General features: G+C 47.3%; 1 protein-coding gene across 2 annotated transcripts; it reads right to left on the bottom strand.

Annotated features, from left to right (window-relative positions):
* Positions 1-822: 822 nt before the first annotated feature.
* UBQLN4 (ubiquilin 4) lies at positions 823-17,843 on the bottom strand. 2 transcript variants are annotated; one of them, XM_061605680.1, is made up of 11 exons: positions 17,412-17,843; positions 15,769-15,920; positions 13,185-13,414; positions 11,688-11,950; positions 10,190-10,348; positions 8,678-8,900; positions 7,404-7,543; positions 6,907-6,990; positions 4,798-4,913; positions 2,612-2,789; positions 823-2,254 (listed from the first exon to the last, which is right to left on the bottom strand). In XM_061605680.1, exons 1-11 carry the CDS (start codon positions 17,556-17,558, stop codon positions 2,102-2,104), a joined length of 1,845 nt encoding a protein of 614 aa, XP_061461664.1. In that variant the 5' UTR covers positions 17,559-17,843; the 3' UTR covers positions 823-2,101. The 2 variants fall into 2 exon arrangements, with proteins under 2 accessions (XP_061461664.1, XP_061461665.1); XM_061605681.1 differs by lacking the exon at positions 10,190-10,348 and having other exon boundaries at positions 17,412-17,842.
* Between the last annotated feature and the right edge of the window lie 342 nt (positions 17,844-18,185).

Genomic DNA, 18,185 nt, shown 5'->3' with positions numbered 1-18,185 from the left:
TTTATAAAGCCCTTAAACCTGGAATTAGGAAATCTGAGAGATCACCTCATTCTCAATATACCTGCCTGTTCACTGCAGTCATGGACAGGGGCCCTCCGTGCAATGATATGGCACCTCAGGCTAGTTCTCTCAAAGCCGCAGCACCTGCCCTGTGGAACGTTCTGCTCTTACTGAGGTTAGACAGGCTCCAACATTGTATTTCATCAGATGCGTAAAAAAAAATCCCCAGAAGGATGAGTACTTTTGGGCACTATCTGATGGTTTTTAAATTAAGAAATCTGTTTTATTTTTTATTATCATATACTGCTATGGCAGATGTGGGGAACCTTTGGGCCTCCAGATATTGCTGAACTACAATTCCCACCATCCTTAGACATTGGCTATGGCTTGCTGGGGCTGATGGGAGTGGTAGTTCAGCAACAGCTGAAGCAGAGCAGGCCCTAGCCAGCTGGGGAGGACTAGCCTCAGACCACGGCAATGGTAACCCCCCCCCGAATACTGCTTACCATGAAAACCCTATTCATAGGGTCACCATAAGTCTGGATCGACTTCCAGGCAGTCCATTTCATTTTTCCATTATTATTAGAGTAAGCCAGAGTAGCTTGCAAAACACACCTTAAACGGAGGCTTTTGCCGAGTAAAGGCTGCAGTTAAGTACACCTAACTACTGCTTTTAAGGGTTTTTTTAAAAAATGCAGGGTTTTTCAGCAAGCAGAGCTGCACAGGCCTGCATAGCTTCATCTCCTGCATCCTGGGATTAGCAGAATCCATCATGCAAAATGGGTTAAAAAAATAAATCAGAAAATAAAAAGGGAAACCATATGAAGTTTGTCCAATTTATGCAAGACACTGTGGCAGAGAATTCTGATCTTTAAAACAAACAGGATACATACAGTAAGTTGGACTGACCCAAAGGCAGGACACTGACAGGTCTGTCTTGCCTTGACGCAGAGTGACATTCTGTGCACCTCACCCTATCATCTTCCTACCCACACTTCTTTCCAAGCATAAGAACCGGCTGTGTACAACCAAGCAAAGAATCCAAGAGATGTTGTGGCAGGCTGCAAGCCTGGGGAGGAGAAATGAAGCCCCCCACAAAAAAGGGAGGGAAGACTGATGTTCTGTGCAGTTTATTCCTGGATAAAAACGGTATGTAAATTTTGTTGTAAATTACACCTCCTTCAGAGCCTCTTGGGACATCATCCTTTGGCAGTCAGGTGATTTTAAATACCCTGAACTAAATAGGAAGGGAAATGGGGCTGGGAGAAACGGAATAAAACGGGGGGCCACTATCAATAGCATCCCATGCCTGTGAAGGATTCCCCATCCTCATTCTTTGTTCTTTCAAGATTTGACTGGAGAACCGGTGGCGACAAACGGGTGCACACGAGGAGGGGGGAATGGGAGAAAAATGACAGACCACATTTTCGGATGTGTCAAGAGGCAGTTACATTCCGTGGTTGATCTCAAGTGGGCAGCCCCCCCCCCCAACTCGACATCCCAATATTCCATAACCATGAAAGGCAAAAGCAGGAAGGTGGCGCAATGCTCAAGTCCATCCAGGTTTGAGGGACTGGGTCACCGTGCAAAAGGACAACCCCAGAGCAGCCCTTTTCCACCTACTGGCATTTAAAAATCTTGTCCCTTCCTGATCATTCTTAACAAGAAAAAGTCTTTGAGCGGTGGAAGCAGCTGATATTCCCTTGATATTTAGCTTTCGGATAGGCGGGTGGGTGGGCAGGGAAAAAAATACAGCTTTTATATTTAAAAGGCAAGCTAATCCAACACAATAATTTGGGTTACCTAGAAGTTACACTTTTAAACAATTAAAGGAGGAGCCTAATTTGGGGGGGGAGAGAAGTAGGGGGAGGGGGGAAATACATGTCTCAAAATGGCCATTTAACAAGAACTAGAATCATCCATGCACAGGGCAGTTTTTAAAAGCGTTCGGAGGAAAACAGAAACAGGCTGCAGAGCTGAAGAGAGTTTTTGTTCCAGTTTTTAAATTCACGGACAGCTGTCGGAGGATATGACAATGACAGTCTCCTCAAGAGGTCCCTGTTTTGATATTGCGTCGTGGATTGGAGGGTGGAGGACAATGTTAGGAAGGCTGAGAGCCCAAGAGTCTTTCGATAGCAGCATTGATGTCTCCCCCAGTGGCAATGAGTGCCTGGAGGTTGGCCTCGCGGTTTATGAAGCCCATGGCGTTGAGCTGCTCCAGCTGCTGCTGGAAGCGCACTTCTGGGGTCTGCGCCTGCAAGGGGGAAAGAGAGGGACTGTACAGGAAGCGCTCCGTGCAAGTAAACCACCACTGACTAAGCAGCAGATGGGTGCAGTGGCCTGCCCCACTCCCTCAACGGCAGCCGCGGAGGCCATCCTTGCCTGCCCTCATGGCTCACACCCAGCAGCCAGGCTCCAACTATCCCATTCCCTTGTGTGATCCACAGTGTAGTGGTAAAGTACCTGCATTGCATGGAGAAGGCAACTGGTCCAAGCCCAGGTAAAGGGCTCTTGGGTAGCAGCCAGGGGAGATCTGAATGTTTGCCTGAGTCTGCCCACCAGCTGGAAAAAAGGACAACGCCATGTGGGATGGCAATGCCCCGCTACCTACTTGAGAGTTTGCGCCGGCCAGTAGCTGGATCATGTGCTGCATGAGGTGCTGGTGGGGGTCGCTGTCCCCAGCTGGAGAGGCACTAGCAGGTGTTGAAGCAGAGGATATGGGGGTCTCAGGGATTGTGCTTCCTCCGGCAGAGGGTGGGGGTATGCGAGGAGTACCAAAAGTCCCAAGGCTGCACAAGAAAGGCAAAAGTTACTCAGACACAAGTGTCAGATTCTTGGTTGTATCCAATGTTACTCTTGCTCAAGAGCAGACCCATTAAAATTAATGGACACGACTAAGGTTCATTAACATCAATGGGCCCATTCTGAGTAGAATTTAGCTGGATACAAACCTCTAAAATCTACAAAGGCAGCAACTGTTATTTCGAATTAGGAGTGGCTTATCTAAGTTGGTTATCCATCCCCAAACACAGGAAGGCATTTTCTTCGGCATGGTTTAGTGGTCTACCTTCTAAAACTCTTAGATGGCAGGTATGATAAAATTCCAGTGAACAACAGATGTTCCCTGCAATAACGCTGAGGTGGAGTCCATCATGTGCGAGGGCCGGGATCTCTACTCGGTCGTCCCAGAGTGCAGGACACGGAGTAATGGGCTCAAGTTGCAGGAAGCCAGATTTCGACTGAACATCAGGAAAAACTTCCTGTTAGAGCCATATGACAATGGAACCAATTACCTAGGAAGGCAGTGGGCTCTCCAGCACTGGAGGCATTCAAGAGGCAGCTGGACAGCCAACTGATTCTATGAATGCCCTCTGCAATTGCAGCTATTATCAAGGGACTAGAAAAGACCTAATAAATCCCATTACACAGCCCTTTCCAGGACATTCTCCGGAGTCTTTTACAATGATTTTACTCCAGGGTTCTAATAAGTCAATCACCAGCCAAGAGGCTAAATTTCTGAAGATGGCCATTCTGACCAGACAAAGAAAAAATGAGGTGTCTAGCATCCACAAAATGCAGGAAAAAGAGGTAAAAAACCAGAATGCTGAAAAGATATTTATTGTATTGTACAAAAGTACTATTAAAAATATATATGCAAAAAAATGTAAAAGCTTGAGGATATATTACAAGATGCTCTATAGAAGCTCAAAGCCCAATGCGTTTCAGCTTGTGCCACCAAGCCTTCATCAGGGGACACATTGATTCTTCATCAAATTACTGTAGCCAACTCTTACTAACATTGGGCTTTGAGCTTCTATAGAGCATCTTGTAATATATCCTCAAGCTTTTACATTTTTTTGCATATATATTTTTAATAGTACTTTTGTACAATACAATAAATATCTTTTCAGCATTCTGGTTTTTTACCTCTTTTTCCTGCATTCTGACCAGACCACTTATGATTGTTTGACACTGGAGGCCTCCAAGAGGCAGCTGGACAACCACCTGTCAGGTATGCTTTGATTTGGATTCCTGCACTGAGCAGGGGGTTGGACTGGATGGCCTTACAGGACCCTTCCAACTCTACGATTCTGTGACCATTTTATACAAATAACTTTGTATCTGACAATATCTATACTTCTTTCTATTTATATTAATATGCATTTTTATTACGATGTATTTTATTTTATGTATTAATGGTCAATTGACTGCAAATAAAGTTGTTGAAGTTGTGCTGAATGATTCATTCTGCATTTTGGTCTCTGCTTAAAAAAACTTATTATCTCAGGCCTTTGCTGGACATTAATACCAATTATTACAACACAACGTCTGTTTTGATTTAACCCAGAATATTTTTTTTATTCTGTAAATTAAGTTTAAGTGTAATTTTAATGTATTTTTGTACATCGTCTTGTGATGTGTACATGAAAGGCAATTTATAAAGTTTTAACAAAAAGCCAGGTAGCCCACCATTTTGCTGATGGAGTTTACAGGGGAAAGCGTGCAGGCAAGAGTCTGCGTAATAGCTCCTGCCTTGCAGAGTCCTGGCCAATGAGAGAAAAGCCAGAGAGATGACTGTCAAGTGCTGGACCCTTATATAATTCATTTTCTGTGGTTTGCAACACCTTCCTATTGGATCACCCAGAATTTCTGGCCACAGGCTTGTTGCGAATATTGTTTAAGTGAAGAATGATATGCATCATTGTGGCTTCCAAAACATGGGATTCTGTTATGATTATCAGAGGTTGTGGGGGCATCCCACACGCACAGCAAGAACCACCTGCTACTCCCTATTACCTGGGCACCAGTCCCGGGGCCTCCGTTTGCAGCATTTGGAGCCCCTGCTGGATCTGCAGCAGGGCTTGCATGGCACGAGGGTTGGTCAGGACAGAGAGTGAGTCAGGGTTCTGCATCTGGGGGTGACAAAAATCACAAATGAGCCCCTGGTTATGGTGGCAAATTCTCCAGTTCCATGAGGAACTGTGGACTGGGAGGGTTTGTGAACGTGAAGATTGCTTCTTACGGATGTCTTCTGCTCTGGCTGCTTGCTCATAAAGAAAGCTAAAGATCTGGGATACTGGCTACTGGAAGAGTTTGATACTACAGTAGGGCCCCGCTTACCGGCGCTTCACATTCCGTCGTTCTGCTAATGCGGCGGCGGGAAATTCCCCTTTTTAAAGCCAATTTTGTGGCATTTTGCGACATATTCGTGCGACGGCCCCATCATAGTCTATGGGTTCCGCTGTACGGTGATTTCCGCTTTACGGCGGGGGCCTGGTCCCTAACCCGCAGTATAAGCGGGGCCCTACTGTACTGCCATTACTGAGAAACGTGCTGCTGCCACTATGTTGCTACAGCAGGGGTAGCCAACCTGCATCACACCCAGCCCCTCCCCACTACAAGATCCTGCACAATTTGTCCATTAAATAACTTTTTACTGGGCAAAATTGGGATGAAAAGCTAATACCCTGGAGGACTGAAACAAAATTCAAAGTGATCTTGATAGGCCAGAGCACTGGGCTGAAAACAATAAAATGAAATTTAACAGGAATAAGTCCAAAGCTCTACATCTAGGAAAAAGAAACCAAATGCACAGTTATAAGATGGGGGATACTTGGCTCAGCAATACAACATGCGAGAAGGATCTTGGGATTGTTATTGATCACAAGCTGAATATGAGCCAACAGTGTGATGTGGCTCCGAAAAAGGCAAATGCTATTTTAGGCTGCATTAACAAAAGTATAGTTTCCAAATCAAATGAAGTACTAGTTGCTCTCTATTTGGCACTGGTTGGGCTTCATATTGAACACTGCCATCCAGTTCTGGAGACAGCACTTTAAGAAAGATGCAGACAAACTGGAACAGGTTCAGAGGAAGGCAGCAAGGATGATCAGGGAACTAGAAACAAAGCCCTATGAGAAGAGACAAAGCACTGGGCATGTTTAAGCCTGGAGAAGACTGAGGGGAGATATGATAGCACTCTTCAGGTACATGAAAGGTTGTCACACAGAGGAGGGCCAGGATCTCTTCTCAATCGTCCCAGAATGCAGGACATGGAATAATGGGCTCAAGTTGCAGGAAGCCAGATTTCAACTGGACAGCAGGAAAAACTTCCTAACTGTTAGAGCCATACGACAATGGAACCAATGACCTAGAGAGGTAGTGGGCTCTCCGATACTGGAGGCATTCAAGAGGCAGCTGGACAGCCACCTGTTGGGAATGCTTGATTTGGATTCCTGCATTGAGCAGGGGAAACCAATGACCTAGGGAGGAAGTGGACTCTCCAGCACTGGAGGCAGTCAAAAGGCATTTGTTGGGGATGCTGTAAGTTGGATTTCTACATTGGGGGTTGGACTCAATGACCTTATAGGCCCCTTCCAACTCTACTATTCGACTATTCTTATGTCAGTTTAACTGTCACCAGCTGACCCCAAGCACATCACTGTCTCTCTCTGGCTGTCAACTGCAATTACTGGCCTACTGTGGAGAGACCATCGCTCAGTGGGCAAGTGCATGCTTTGAATGCAAAAGGTCCCAGATTTAAATCCTGGCATCTCACATTAACAACAGCGGCAGGTGCTGAGAAGGACCCTGAAGAGCCCCTCCAAGCCAGAGTAGATAATGCTAAGCTACCTGGAGAAATAATCTGACCTACTCCAAGGCAACGTCAAGTTCTTCAGGGCTATCAGAGATAAAGACTTTGGACAAGGACTCCTCAAATCTCCAGTGGCGGGACTGCAGATCTGAAAATTATTTACGTGGCATGATCCATGGAAGAGGGCTCACTGGCCCACTAGGGATTTTATTTCTTAACTTCTATCCAAAGCTCTTTTAGGTCCAGCCCCAAGCAAATTATTCATCCCATGCACACATCTGGAAAGCCAGGATGACCCTTCTATGCCTCACCTGCTGTAGAAAGGCAGGTAGCTGGAGCCGCAGATGCTCCTGAAGCGGAGGGTTGCCAGCAAAGAGGGGAGCATTCACCATCATCTGCAAGGAAACAGAAGAGCGATGGCTCAGTAAGGGAAAGGAGCTATTTCAAGTACATGTCCTATGACGCTAAGCCGTAAGAGGCAATGTGATGCCAAGGAAAGCAAATGGATATGCAACATTTTCAGCCTAACCCTTTTCTGCTGCTCCCAACTGGATTATGTTGGTGTTTTCTTTAAATCCCACATCTAGTAATTTAGTATTACCTGAGGGACCCAGTTCTGCAAACAGTGCACGCTGCAACTTGTAAATATGAATGTGCAATTTTCCTGCAGCTTTGTCAGGTACAGATTTGAAAGCATTCTGCTAGAATGCTGCACTGCCCAATGTCACATCCAAAGGAGACTTCCTGCCTACAGGAAGTGCCGCCTTCTCACTTATGCCCTAATGAACTTAGATTGGGCTGTACTCACTTGTGCTGCTATGTCAGGGTTCTGGGCAAGCGTCTGCAACATTGTACGCATATAAGGCGCAGAGATCACATTCTGCATGAGCTGGGGATTCTCCGAGATCTGCTGCAGGAGACCTTGCATCTCAGGGCTGCTAAACATCCCTGTAATTATTTTGGTTGGAGTGAGGAGAAAAAATGGAAATTTAACAACTAACAAACATGCAGTTCTGCCATCGCACCTAGGGCAAAATTCCTAAAGCTACTTCCTGATCACACCCCAGCAACGAGACCAGGGGACTCCCAAGTCCCAGCCCAAAATGTTCCTTCAAAAATCAAGAGTATAGGCATGGGCCATCTGTAGTTATGAATTTGTTTTCTGGCCTCTTCCTAAGGATACATAGGTTCAGAAGACTAAGTCTGAACACTAAAATAAAATCTCCAAATTCTGTGGTGACAAAGAAGCCAATAGTCATCAGAAATGGAGCAGAAACTGGGGACAGAGTGCATGCAAAAGAGAGGTAAGAATTAGTTTAAAAGGATCCAGGGCAGATCACCGGAAGCCTCTCCAGAGTCCTCTCTGGTTTTGAAACATTGTAATTTTTTTTTAACAGCAGTCACAAAGACTAGAAATTCATTTTTAAAAAAACTTTTAACTTCAACAGGTATCATTCTTCCTGTAACAATGAGGAATGCAAATGATGAAATCCCAGCTCTTTCCCCTATGAAATTTTACCCTCTTAAAAAAACCACCCCACCAAGTGTCATGAACAGAGAGATGCAGTTGTTTTTGGTAGGAAGAGTGAGCCAAATTAGGCAAGTATTTAATATGTATGCTTGAAATATGATGAACATGCTTGACAAAACCTGGCCTTCCCCTCTATTGGACCGTTCCAGCAAAAAAGGTCCCCCACAAGACCAGGCTACATCAGTAACAGGAATATGTGAGGAGTTAAATGGAATTGACTGAACATATGAAGGCTACTATAAGTTGGAAGAAAACAGTAACAAAATTTGGGGGACGGACAGACAATGTTTTTCCCTTGTCACCCAAGAGGACCTCATTTGCGAGTATGGTTAACTATCACTGTAAAAGGACAGAAACTTCAACCAAGTCTCATCACTCAAGCACAGTAAAAACCTTCAGGCAACCACATATTTGCCACATTTCCAAGCTCAAGAACAGGATCTTTAACATGGGATAGTTTCGTTATTTAGAAAGGGCAGCTACAAGCGCAAAGGCAGAGCTGTCAGAACCACCCCTCAGGGCCCAAGGTAGTTACACTCCAAGGTACATACCAGACCCTAGATTGGCTGCATTGATCCCCAAAGGGTTGGACACCGTGGGCGTGGTTTGGCTTGTGACTGATGCAGTGCTCCCTTCGCTGCTTGGTGCCTGGCTTTGAGAAACCGGTGTAGGGCTCCAAGGGTTGGGCAGTGGCTCACGGTTTTCCGTCCGCAAAGGCTGAGAGTTTGAAGTGTCTGAACTCCCGGCCAGGGCAGAGAAGGGGTTATTGCCAAACTAGACAGAGAAGATGTTGCTGAATCAGTGACTTCATAAATTCTCACGATTAATCCAGCCTCACGGGATTAGTGGGAAAATAAAATGAGATAAGGCTACGACTACAAAATAAAACTTTGATTTAAAAAGCAAGTTTTATCAAAACTATGTTTACCAAGTGCTGCATCATATATTGTAAGCAACCTTGAGTCTCTGGATCTGTTCAGACATCACACAAACCATGTTTATGGTTAAGGAGATTACCAAGGATTTGGTGTGATGTCTGAAATGACAAACCACAGTTTACAGTCAGCTAACAATCCAGTCAAAAACCATTGCTTGAATAGAGCATAAACTATGGTTTGCAGATCAACTATGGTTTGGAGTAATGCTTGAAATTGACAGACCACAGCTGCCACTGCTCCGCCCTAGGAGCAAACACAGAAAATGAAAACAGGCAAGCATCACTAAACCCTGGTTGCTTGCACACTTCAAACCACAGTTTGCACTGTATTATTTATTTATTTATTTATTTATTTGATTGATATCCCGCCCTTCCTCCCAGTAGGAGCCATGGGCACACTAAACTATGAAAAGTACAAACAGTAGTTTTATTCATTTATCTTATAATACAAGAGCAGTTTACGTAATAAAACTTTTTAAAAAAATTAAATCAATTTGGCATGATTCATATAAAAACTGCAGAACAATGAAAGAGTGCCGCACTTATCAAGGCTCTGGATGCAGTCAACTGCAGCAATTATCATCCTGCCTGAAGAATAGTTCTGTCTTCATCCAATGAAGGTGAATCTTAGAAGATTCAAAAGGAGGTCCCCTTCACACGGTGCATAAACTTTGAAATCCGATGCCACAAGGCTTAGACAAATACATGGAGGCTATCAATGGCTATGAATCATGATGGCTGCGTACTACCTTCAACGGCTGTGTACTACCTTCAACATCGGGCAGTATGCCTTTAAACACCAGATACTGGGGAGCAGAAGTGGGGAGAGTGCTCTTGCACTCATGTCCGGCTTGAGGCCTTCACAGAAGAGGCAACTGGGTGGCCAATGTGACAACAGAATACTGGACTAGATGGGCCCCCTTTGACCTGATCCAGAAGCCAGGCTCTTCTTAGGTTATTTGAAAGTTTGCACAGCACAGTGAATCTTGCTTGGTCCTAATAAAGCTTGTGCCTTATTCTGTTTAGCAATTCAGAGAGATGGACAGTCAAACGCCCCAGGCTCCTACTGGGAGGAAGGGTGGGATATAAATCTAATAAACAAATAAATAAGCCTCCCCTAGCCTACCTGTTCCCTGGCAGCACTGAACATGGGCTCCTGAATATCTGTGTACATCCGGCGCAGGGCATTGTACCCTCCCGGGATGCTCTCCAGGTTGCTCAGGGCTCGGTCCTGGTTACGCATCATCTCTTGCATCATTGCAGGATTGCGTGCCAATTCCATTGTCTGAGAAGAGAAGAAGGAACAGAAAACTGAGCAGCCACAAAAAAGGGACTTCTCCAAGTTCTGAGATCAGAAAACCTCACTTGTGTAATTGGAATAAATTGAGACACAAATTACTTTCCTGTACTAAGCACGCTAGCCAGCCAAAGCTGCCTCATTTGTCTTCCAAGTGAAGCCTGCTTTCCTTAAAGACTGCAAGAAGCAGACTGTATTGCTTTCTTTAACAGCAGCAAGACAAAACTTCTCAGGACAGATTCTGGGGTTTGTGGTGCAATGCCTGATAAAACAGCTGCCCATAGCCATAAGCAATGGGTTGGGCAACAGGAAAAAGGGGTGGCTACAAGAATTGGACAAAAGGCATCAGAAAGAGAAAAGCAGAAGCCGGCAATGTAATATTGCTAACGCTGCTGCAAGAAAACAAAAATCATGCTTTTTAAAAAAATGTTGCACCGATATTTTTATTTATCTTGTTAAGAAATTTCTGTTCCTCCCTTCACCAAAACTGGTCACAGGGCAGTTTACAAAAAAGGAAATATAAAACATATAACCTAACGAAGTACATCATAAACAAAAACATTTAAAACATTAACATTGATTTGGATCCCTGCACTGAGCAGGGGGTTGGATTGATGGCCTTATAAGCCCCTTCCAACTCTACTATTCTATGATTCTATGAAAATGATTACACAGGACATGGGAAGCTGCCTTATGCTGAGTCAAATCAGTACTGCCTGCATGAGCTGGCAGTGGCTCTCCAGGGATTCAGACGGGTCTTTACTCGCACTACCTGGAGACACCAGAGATGAAACTTGGGGCCTTCGGCAATCAAGGCAGATTCTCTTATCACGAAGCTGTAGTCTTTCCCCATAATAAATTATATCAACAGTATAATTTAAACTGCCACAAAAATGACCTAACCCTGTCAGTCACTAAAAGCTTGGTGAAAAGGAATACAAAGTTGCTGCAAGGCACATCTCAATGGGAGGTCATTCCAGACCCAGGGCCACCACTGAAAAGGCTCTCCCGCAGATCCCTGCAAGGAGCTTTTCTTCCATAGGGAAAACTAGGAAAAGCAGTTGGGAATCATGACTACTGTGGTCAACAATTCCTATGCTCACACACTCTCAATTCAGACGCTGGTTAAGGAAGCTTAACTGGGTTTGGTGTGATAAAGGAACTGACAATCCATGGGTTGTGATTAGCTGGCAAACCAGAGTTAGAAACTAGGGTTTGAAATGTGCTTGGGTTCGGGTTCTGAACTACAGTTAATGCAAACCAACATTTGGTCCAATGCCTAAAATGAGCCACATACAAAGCCATGAGCAGGGGAACAACTGCCCACCTGGCGCATAAGCTCAGGGTTGTTCAACATGTGGCTAATTTCTGGGTTACGCTCCATCAGCTGCTGCATCTGGGGGTTGGCCGTGATCATCTGCCTCATGAAGTCTGGGTTGGACATCATGTTCTGGACCAGTGGGTTCTCCATGATCTGGGACAGCATCTCCGGGTTGGACATCAGCTGCCGCTGCATCTGCTGCTGAAGCTCCATGAAGTTTGCGGAACCCATCCCCAGGTGACCCAGCCCTGCAATGCCGCCAAAGCCAGCTGGGAGAGGACAGAGAGAAAGAAACCACATATAAACAAGGTTTGGCCTGGTGCTCAAGCCAGCCTCTCAGCCCCCTCCTTTTGCTCTTCTTCTACCACCAACATAATCAGAGTTTGCTGGAAAGACAGAGTGGGCGAGTTGCAGGCTCAAAAGACTCACAAGGCCAAATGGGTGGACAGACGTGGCTGTGGCTCCTGTAAGTGGTCAGTTTTCATATACATCAGGTAGGAAGAGGGTTCTTTCCCACCACCAGCCTGACTGTATTTTCTTAAGCTTTGGAACTCAACAGTCCCCTTATAAACTCACCCTTCCATCTGGAGCCCCCCAAACCAGCACTAACCATCTGTCCCACTGGCAAACTGTGCTGGGACCCTGCCATGTGGCGGAGCCGTATCACCTGCTACTGCCTGGAAGGACTGAAGGAGCACCCTGAAGCCAACCATCTGTCTGAGGGACAGACAGGGTGTGGCAGGAACTGCCCTGCCCTCCTGGCCCTGCCCTCCTGGCCCGGGCCCTGTCACCAGCCCTGCTCCTGAGTCTGAATCTGGCGAGGGAAGAGGGCTTCAGGGGAGGGACTGCGCTTGACTGAGGACAAGACAGCAAGAGGGCTCCTACTGGAAGTAACGGCGAGATAGAAAATCTAATAAATAAAGAAGTAAGCACCACCACCATCAATGACTTTGGGAACTTTAAGAACTTGGGCAGGAGCTTGATCTTCCCTCCTCCCTCCCCTTCCTTTCTCCTCCCTGTGTCATGTCTTTTTGAATTGTGAACCCAAGTGCAGGGAGTTTTTGAACTGGCTTTTATAAGCTAATCCAAGAGCCTTTTTGGCTACAGGCAGAGCATCAATGCTGTAAATGAATCCATAAACAATCCTACACTGGCATTAAACAAATAGAATCTCTCGGGCCACTTGTGAGGAAGCGTCTTAAGAAGAAAACAGCAGCAGCTCTTCTTGAACTCCCTCCTTCCCAAATCACATGGAGGGTTGATGGGGGCAAGGAAGGGGACAGCCACCCTCACAAATCCAAGTTAAGATCTTGGCTGACGGAAGAATGAAAGCGCTGCCTGTCCCAGGATTCTCCTCTTCCCTGGAACGTTGCTCTCATGCCTGCTGGGGTGGGACCACACACACACACACACACACAGCCACAAGGGTGGCTGAGAAGATAGGAAAGTCGAAGGCTAACCCAAATCGGAGAAACTCAGCGGCTAAACTAAAGCACTGCTCACACAAGATGGAGGTGGCTCCGCCAGGGCTTCCGTCTGCTGCTGGGCCTGGTGTGGCTCCTAGTCCACTGCTCCTCCGGCTGCTGCTCCCTACATCCGAGAGTGTGTTGCTGGATGTGGATGGCTGGGGTGGGGCTGCAGGAGAAGCAGGGGCAGCAGAGGGTGTAATGGCAGCAGCAGTAGCAATGGCAGCAGGAGGGGAAGCTGCAGGCGCCGCTGGAGGATCTTGAGTCCTGCAAATAAAGCCAAGTGACAGGTGATGGTGTCCATCTGGAGGGCAAAGGAGGGAAGGCACGTTTCACCAACCAACTCACCTGGAGAGGTTTTGGGCTACAACTCTCATCCGCCCCAGCGGCATTGATGAGAGTGGGAGTCCAAAACATCCAGAGGACACCAAGTTGGCAAAGGCTGGGATTTTGACCAAGGTGCAGCTGTTACGCAGATATACAGCTCTCCTTGAACTAAAAAGAAAGCTATCAGCTCCCTACAAACAACATCAATGTTTTAATGTGAACCCTGGGTCCAGGAATTTGCAGCATAGGAAACTATAAATGTTATTTATTTATTTAATAAAAATATTTACATACTGCCCTTTCTCAAAACATCAGGGTGGTGCACAGCAACATACATATTGGGTTGTATCCACTGCAAGTCCTACTCAGAGTAGACCCACTGAAATGAAAAGACATAGCTAAATTAGGCCTGTTAACTTCAATGGTTCTACTCTGATTAGGAGTTAGTGGGATACGATGCCACGCCACACAACTGGGTCTATGGGGGAGAAAAGAAGTATTTTTTAATCCTGAAAAACATACAGCTACCAGGAAGATAAAGAAGCAGAACCCACAAGGCCCACTTCTCCGCCTCCACCGCATCTTCAAGCAGCCATCCAGTGGAGCTTTTTCGTGTTGTCTGGGGTCTGTTAACATCTACTTCAGGAAATGGGAGTTTTGGACCCTTCAGAAGCCCACTGTGAATTGTTTGCAAGGCACTTTGAGGGTAAAGTCGTTTGCCTCCCTTGCAATCTTGACACCCCATCCACATCTACTGTAGTCCCCAGTGAGGTGTCCAATGCCACATCTGCTGCAACCTCTTGGGATCAGTTTCAATTGATGTGACCAGACGATGTGGACAAGGTGCTTGCAGCTATGAAGCCAGCAACATGTCCTCTTGACCATTGCCCTGCTTGCTTATTAAAGCTTGCCAAGGGTTTGACCAAGTGGATCCAGGGTGTGGTCAGTGCATCTTTGCGGGAGGGAGGGGTCTCAGCTGCCCTGAAAGAGCCAACCATTCCTGAAACAGCCCACCCTGGACCCACTCGTTTGTGACAACTATCACCCGGTTGCAAATACCCCCCTTTTAAGGAAGGCGATAGAAAGGGTTATGGCACACCAACTGCAAGTACTTTGGATGAAACAGATTATCTTGACCCATTCCAACCTGGGTTCAGGCCTAGTTATGGGACTGAATCGGCCTTGGTCGCCCTGATGGATGACCTTTATTGGGAGAAGGTCAGGGGATTGCAACCCTGTTATTTTTACTTGATCTCTCAGCAGCTTTTGATACCATTGACCATGGTATCCTTCTGAGCCAACTTGGCGAGATGGATATTGGAGGCACTGTTTTACAGTGGTTCCGATCCTATCTCCAGAGTTGATTTCAAAGAATAGCATTGGGTGATTGTCTTTCAACTGCCTGGCAGTTCTGCTGTGGGGTGCCACAGGGTACCATCTTGTTCCCAGTGCAGGTTAACTTCTATACAAAACTGTTGGGAGTGGGCTTCAAGATATTTAGGGCAAGATGTCAGCAGTATGCTGATGATACCCAGCTCTATTTCTCAGTTACATCAGAATCAGCAGAGGTCATGAAAGCCCTGGACCAGCGCCTGGACTCAATAGTGATGAGGGCCAATAAACTGACGCTGAATCCTAACAAGATGGAGGTATTGCAGGTAGGTGGTTCCTGAGTCTGGATAACTGGTCAACTGCCTGCTTTGGATGGGGTTGTACTCCCTCTGAAAGAGCAGGTTTGCAGTCTGGGAGCGCTCCTGGATCCATCTTTGTCGCTAGAGTCCCAGGTGGCCTCAGAGGCTAGGAGTGTTTTTTTTTACCATCTTAAACTGGTAAGACAGCTGTGGCAATTTCTGGACCAAGATAGGGTGGGATACAAGTTTAATAAATAAATAAACAAGTAAAACAACAAAGACCATTAAAAGGACTCTAATTACTCTGAAAAGCACAAAAAAGAAAAACCTAAAAGCCAACAATGGCAAGGGGAGAAGATATTTTTTTCAAGGGCAGCTTCATATGGGGGAAAGTTGATCTTTAGATCCCAAGGCCCAGATAATTACTGTTACAATTCCCACTTTTTCACCAAGGATCAAATAGGAGATACAGATAAAGGAAGGACTAACTACACAGCAGCAAGCAAACCGTGCAGGAAGAGAACTTGAAACATTCTTATAAAGAAGGATTTGAGCGCACCTTTGAGGAAAAAGTTGCCACTCGGAAAATAATTTTACTAAAAATATCTGCACCACATGCTAAAGTTCACTGAATGAGTCTGGTTTTCCGAGGCAAGCTCTTACTTCTGTGGGGTCTTTATCACCAGATGCACCGTTAGGCCATCTTTGATCCCGTGCTGATGCAAGGTATCCCCATCCTTCAGAATCTTCCCAGCAAAGATCAGAACCAGCTGATCTTGTTTGGCTTTGAAGCGACGAGAAATTTCTTCTTTGAACTGGAAAAAGACATTTTAGAAAGTCAGTCTTTCCTTAAGACAAAAAAAGACAGCCTGCGGGGGTCAAGGATGCAAAGGGTTGGCAACCACCAGTGCTGCTGGTCTTCCACCTCTCTCCTTCCCTTACCAGGCAACGTTTTTTCATCCACACAGCCCTCTGCTTGCCTACATCCCCTGAGCATGTATTTGTTCCTCCCTTTCTCCTTCATCCTAACCTAATCTCCACCCAAGCATTCTCCCACCTTCCACATTTCTTTTGTTACAAGTGTGAGCCAGGAAGTCGCTGGGTCAAATCTCATCTCTGCTACAAACACCTGAGCATGTCTAGTTAGTCTGCCTCAGCCACCACCACCCCAAATACAGAGAAACTAACACTGGCCTTCTTGTCAGAATTATGCATAGAGCTTTAAACATTCATAAAAGTTGCTATGTGAATCAGCCTTCCTCCAACGCTTGTAATCCAAAACATCCAGAATGCACTAGACTGGGGAAGGCAGACATAAATACTTTGTGTTACTAGTCCTCTGTGTCACCTTCCCCTTCAAGCTTCAAGAAGCCACACCTAGTTTTCCTCTCCTTCAAGGTCACTCTTCATTCCCAAGAAGCCTGGTATGTCTCAAATCCAGCTTTTGCCTTTCTTCCCCCTTCTCCCCAGGTGACATCTTTATTCCTTTATTTATTTAGCCCATCTTAAATACTGAGCTTTGAGAGTCCTCTTGCAGTCAGGTCCTCCTTCCGGGCTTCCCACTCAGACATCTGATTGGCCGCGGTGAGAAGGGGATGCTGGACTAGAGGGGCCACCGGCCTGATCCAGCAGGCTCTTCTTAGGTCCTGCCCCAGCTCATGATTTTCCACCTTCCCTTCTCCAGTCCTTTCCTAACCTCCTTTCCCCCCTCCTACCCACCAGTCTCCAGGACCGATCCGTTTCATTTCTCCGTCTGTTAAGGGAAAGAAACCTCCGCTTCCGCTCTTGCCTAAGGCTGCTCCCTTGCCACCCAAGCCCCCGCGGCTTTCTTTGTCTGTGTATAAGCTGCGCTCCCTTCCCTCCAGCCAGGCCTCTCCTCGCGCCACCCTTCTACGACCCGCCCCCCCCCCGGGGGGATGCCGCTGGGACCCTGCCGCCTGCAAAGCCGGCACACGCACACCCCGCCCTGAATTGCAGGCGGCCAAGGGAGCACCCTTGCCCCCCTCTTCCTATGCACTTCTCTAAGGGGGGCGACCACGATCCGGCCTGCAGGCACCGACCAGCCCCCATTCAGCTCCGGCGCGCGCGGGCTGGGGGGCATCACGTGAGTCCAGGCCGCGCGGGCTGGGGGGCTCTTCTCCCCCCCCCGATATCCCTGCAGCACCTCAGCCCACCTCGCCCTTCGTTCATCTCACGGCTCCCTCCTCGCCGCCGGACAGGAAGGGCGGCAGGAGGAGGAGCGCCCCCCCCGCCGCGTCCGAGCCCCCCCCACTAGCCTTTCCCTCCCCCGGCCGCTCCCGCCTGACCTCCCTGACGGAGACGCGCTCGCCGGTGAGGATCTCCTCCTTGTCTTTGGGAGTCTTCACCGTCACGCGAATGAGGAGCCCCCCTGGGCCCGCCTCCGAGTCGCCTCCGCCAGCCGAGCCGGGCCCGTCGCCGCTCAGCTCCGCCATCTTGGCCGACCGCCCACCGAGGAGGCAGGGCCAGAGGGACCCCGCGGCCTCCGTCTGCTACCATAGAGGTGCAGGTTCCTCCAGGCAAACAACCTACGCGCTTCCGGTCTCTTGTCCGGCACTTCCGGTGACAGAGGCCGTTGACCGTCATCTTTTATACATTTCGATGCAGGGTTAAAAGAGCGGGAACCGTGCAGAACACCGGCAGAAGCCCAGCGCCTGGCTCATCTTGTGGAAAAGCCGCCGCCCCCCTGCAGGTCTCTCGCAGCCTACATGGGAGATCGAAGCAGAGGCAATGCCGCTCTAGCACGTTGCGCCTCTGTGGCAAAATAGCCTTCCCTCCATTCAGTTCGCACCGGAAGTTGAGTGCAAAAGTAAATCTAAAGGCGTTCACACCGGAAGTGCTTGGCAGAAACCGCCCTTTGCTTAATAGTGTCTGTCCATGAGTCACAGCTAAACATAGAGAGAAAGTCATGAGACACACGACCAAGATTTGGCATTAAAAATTAACCCTGTCAACTTTTTGGCTGGCCTTGGCCGCGATTCTACGCCCTGGGCGAGGAGCGCAAGAAAAAATGGGAGGGGAGGGTAGAGCGGCCATCCGTACTGTTTTCTCTCAGCGACGTC

Source organism: Rhineura floridana, chromosome 22 (assembly GCF_030035675.1).
Source record: "Rhineura floridana isolate rRhiFlo1 chromosome 22, rRhiFlo1.hap2, whole genome shotgun sequence".
Lineage (NCBI taxonomy): Eukaryota > Metazoa > Chordata > Lepidosauria > Squamata > Rhineuridae > Rhineura > Rhineura floridana.
The sequence above is the reverse complement of the archived record's forward strand: the minus strand, read 5'-3'. Positions and strand labels throughout refer to the sequence as shown.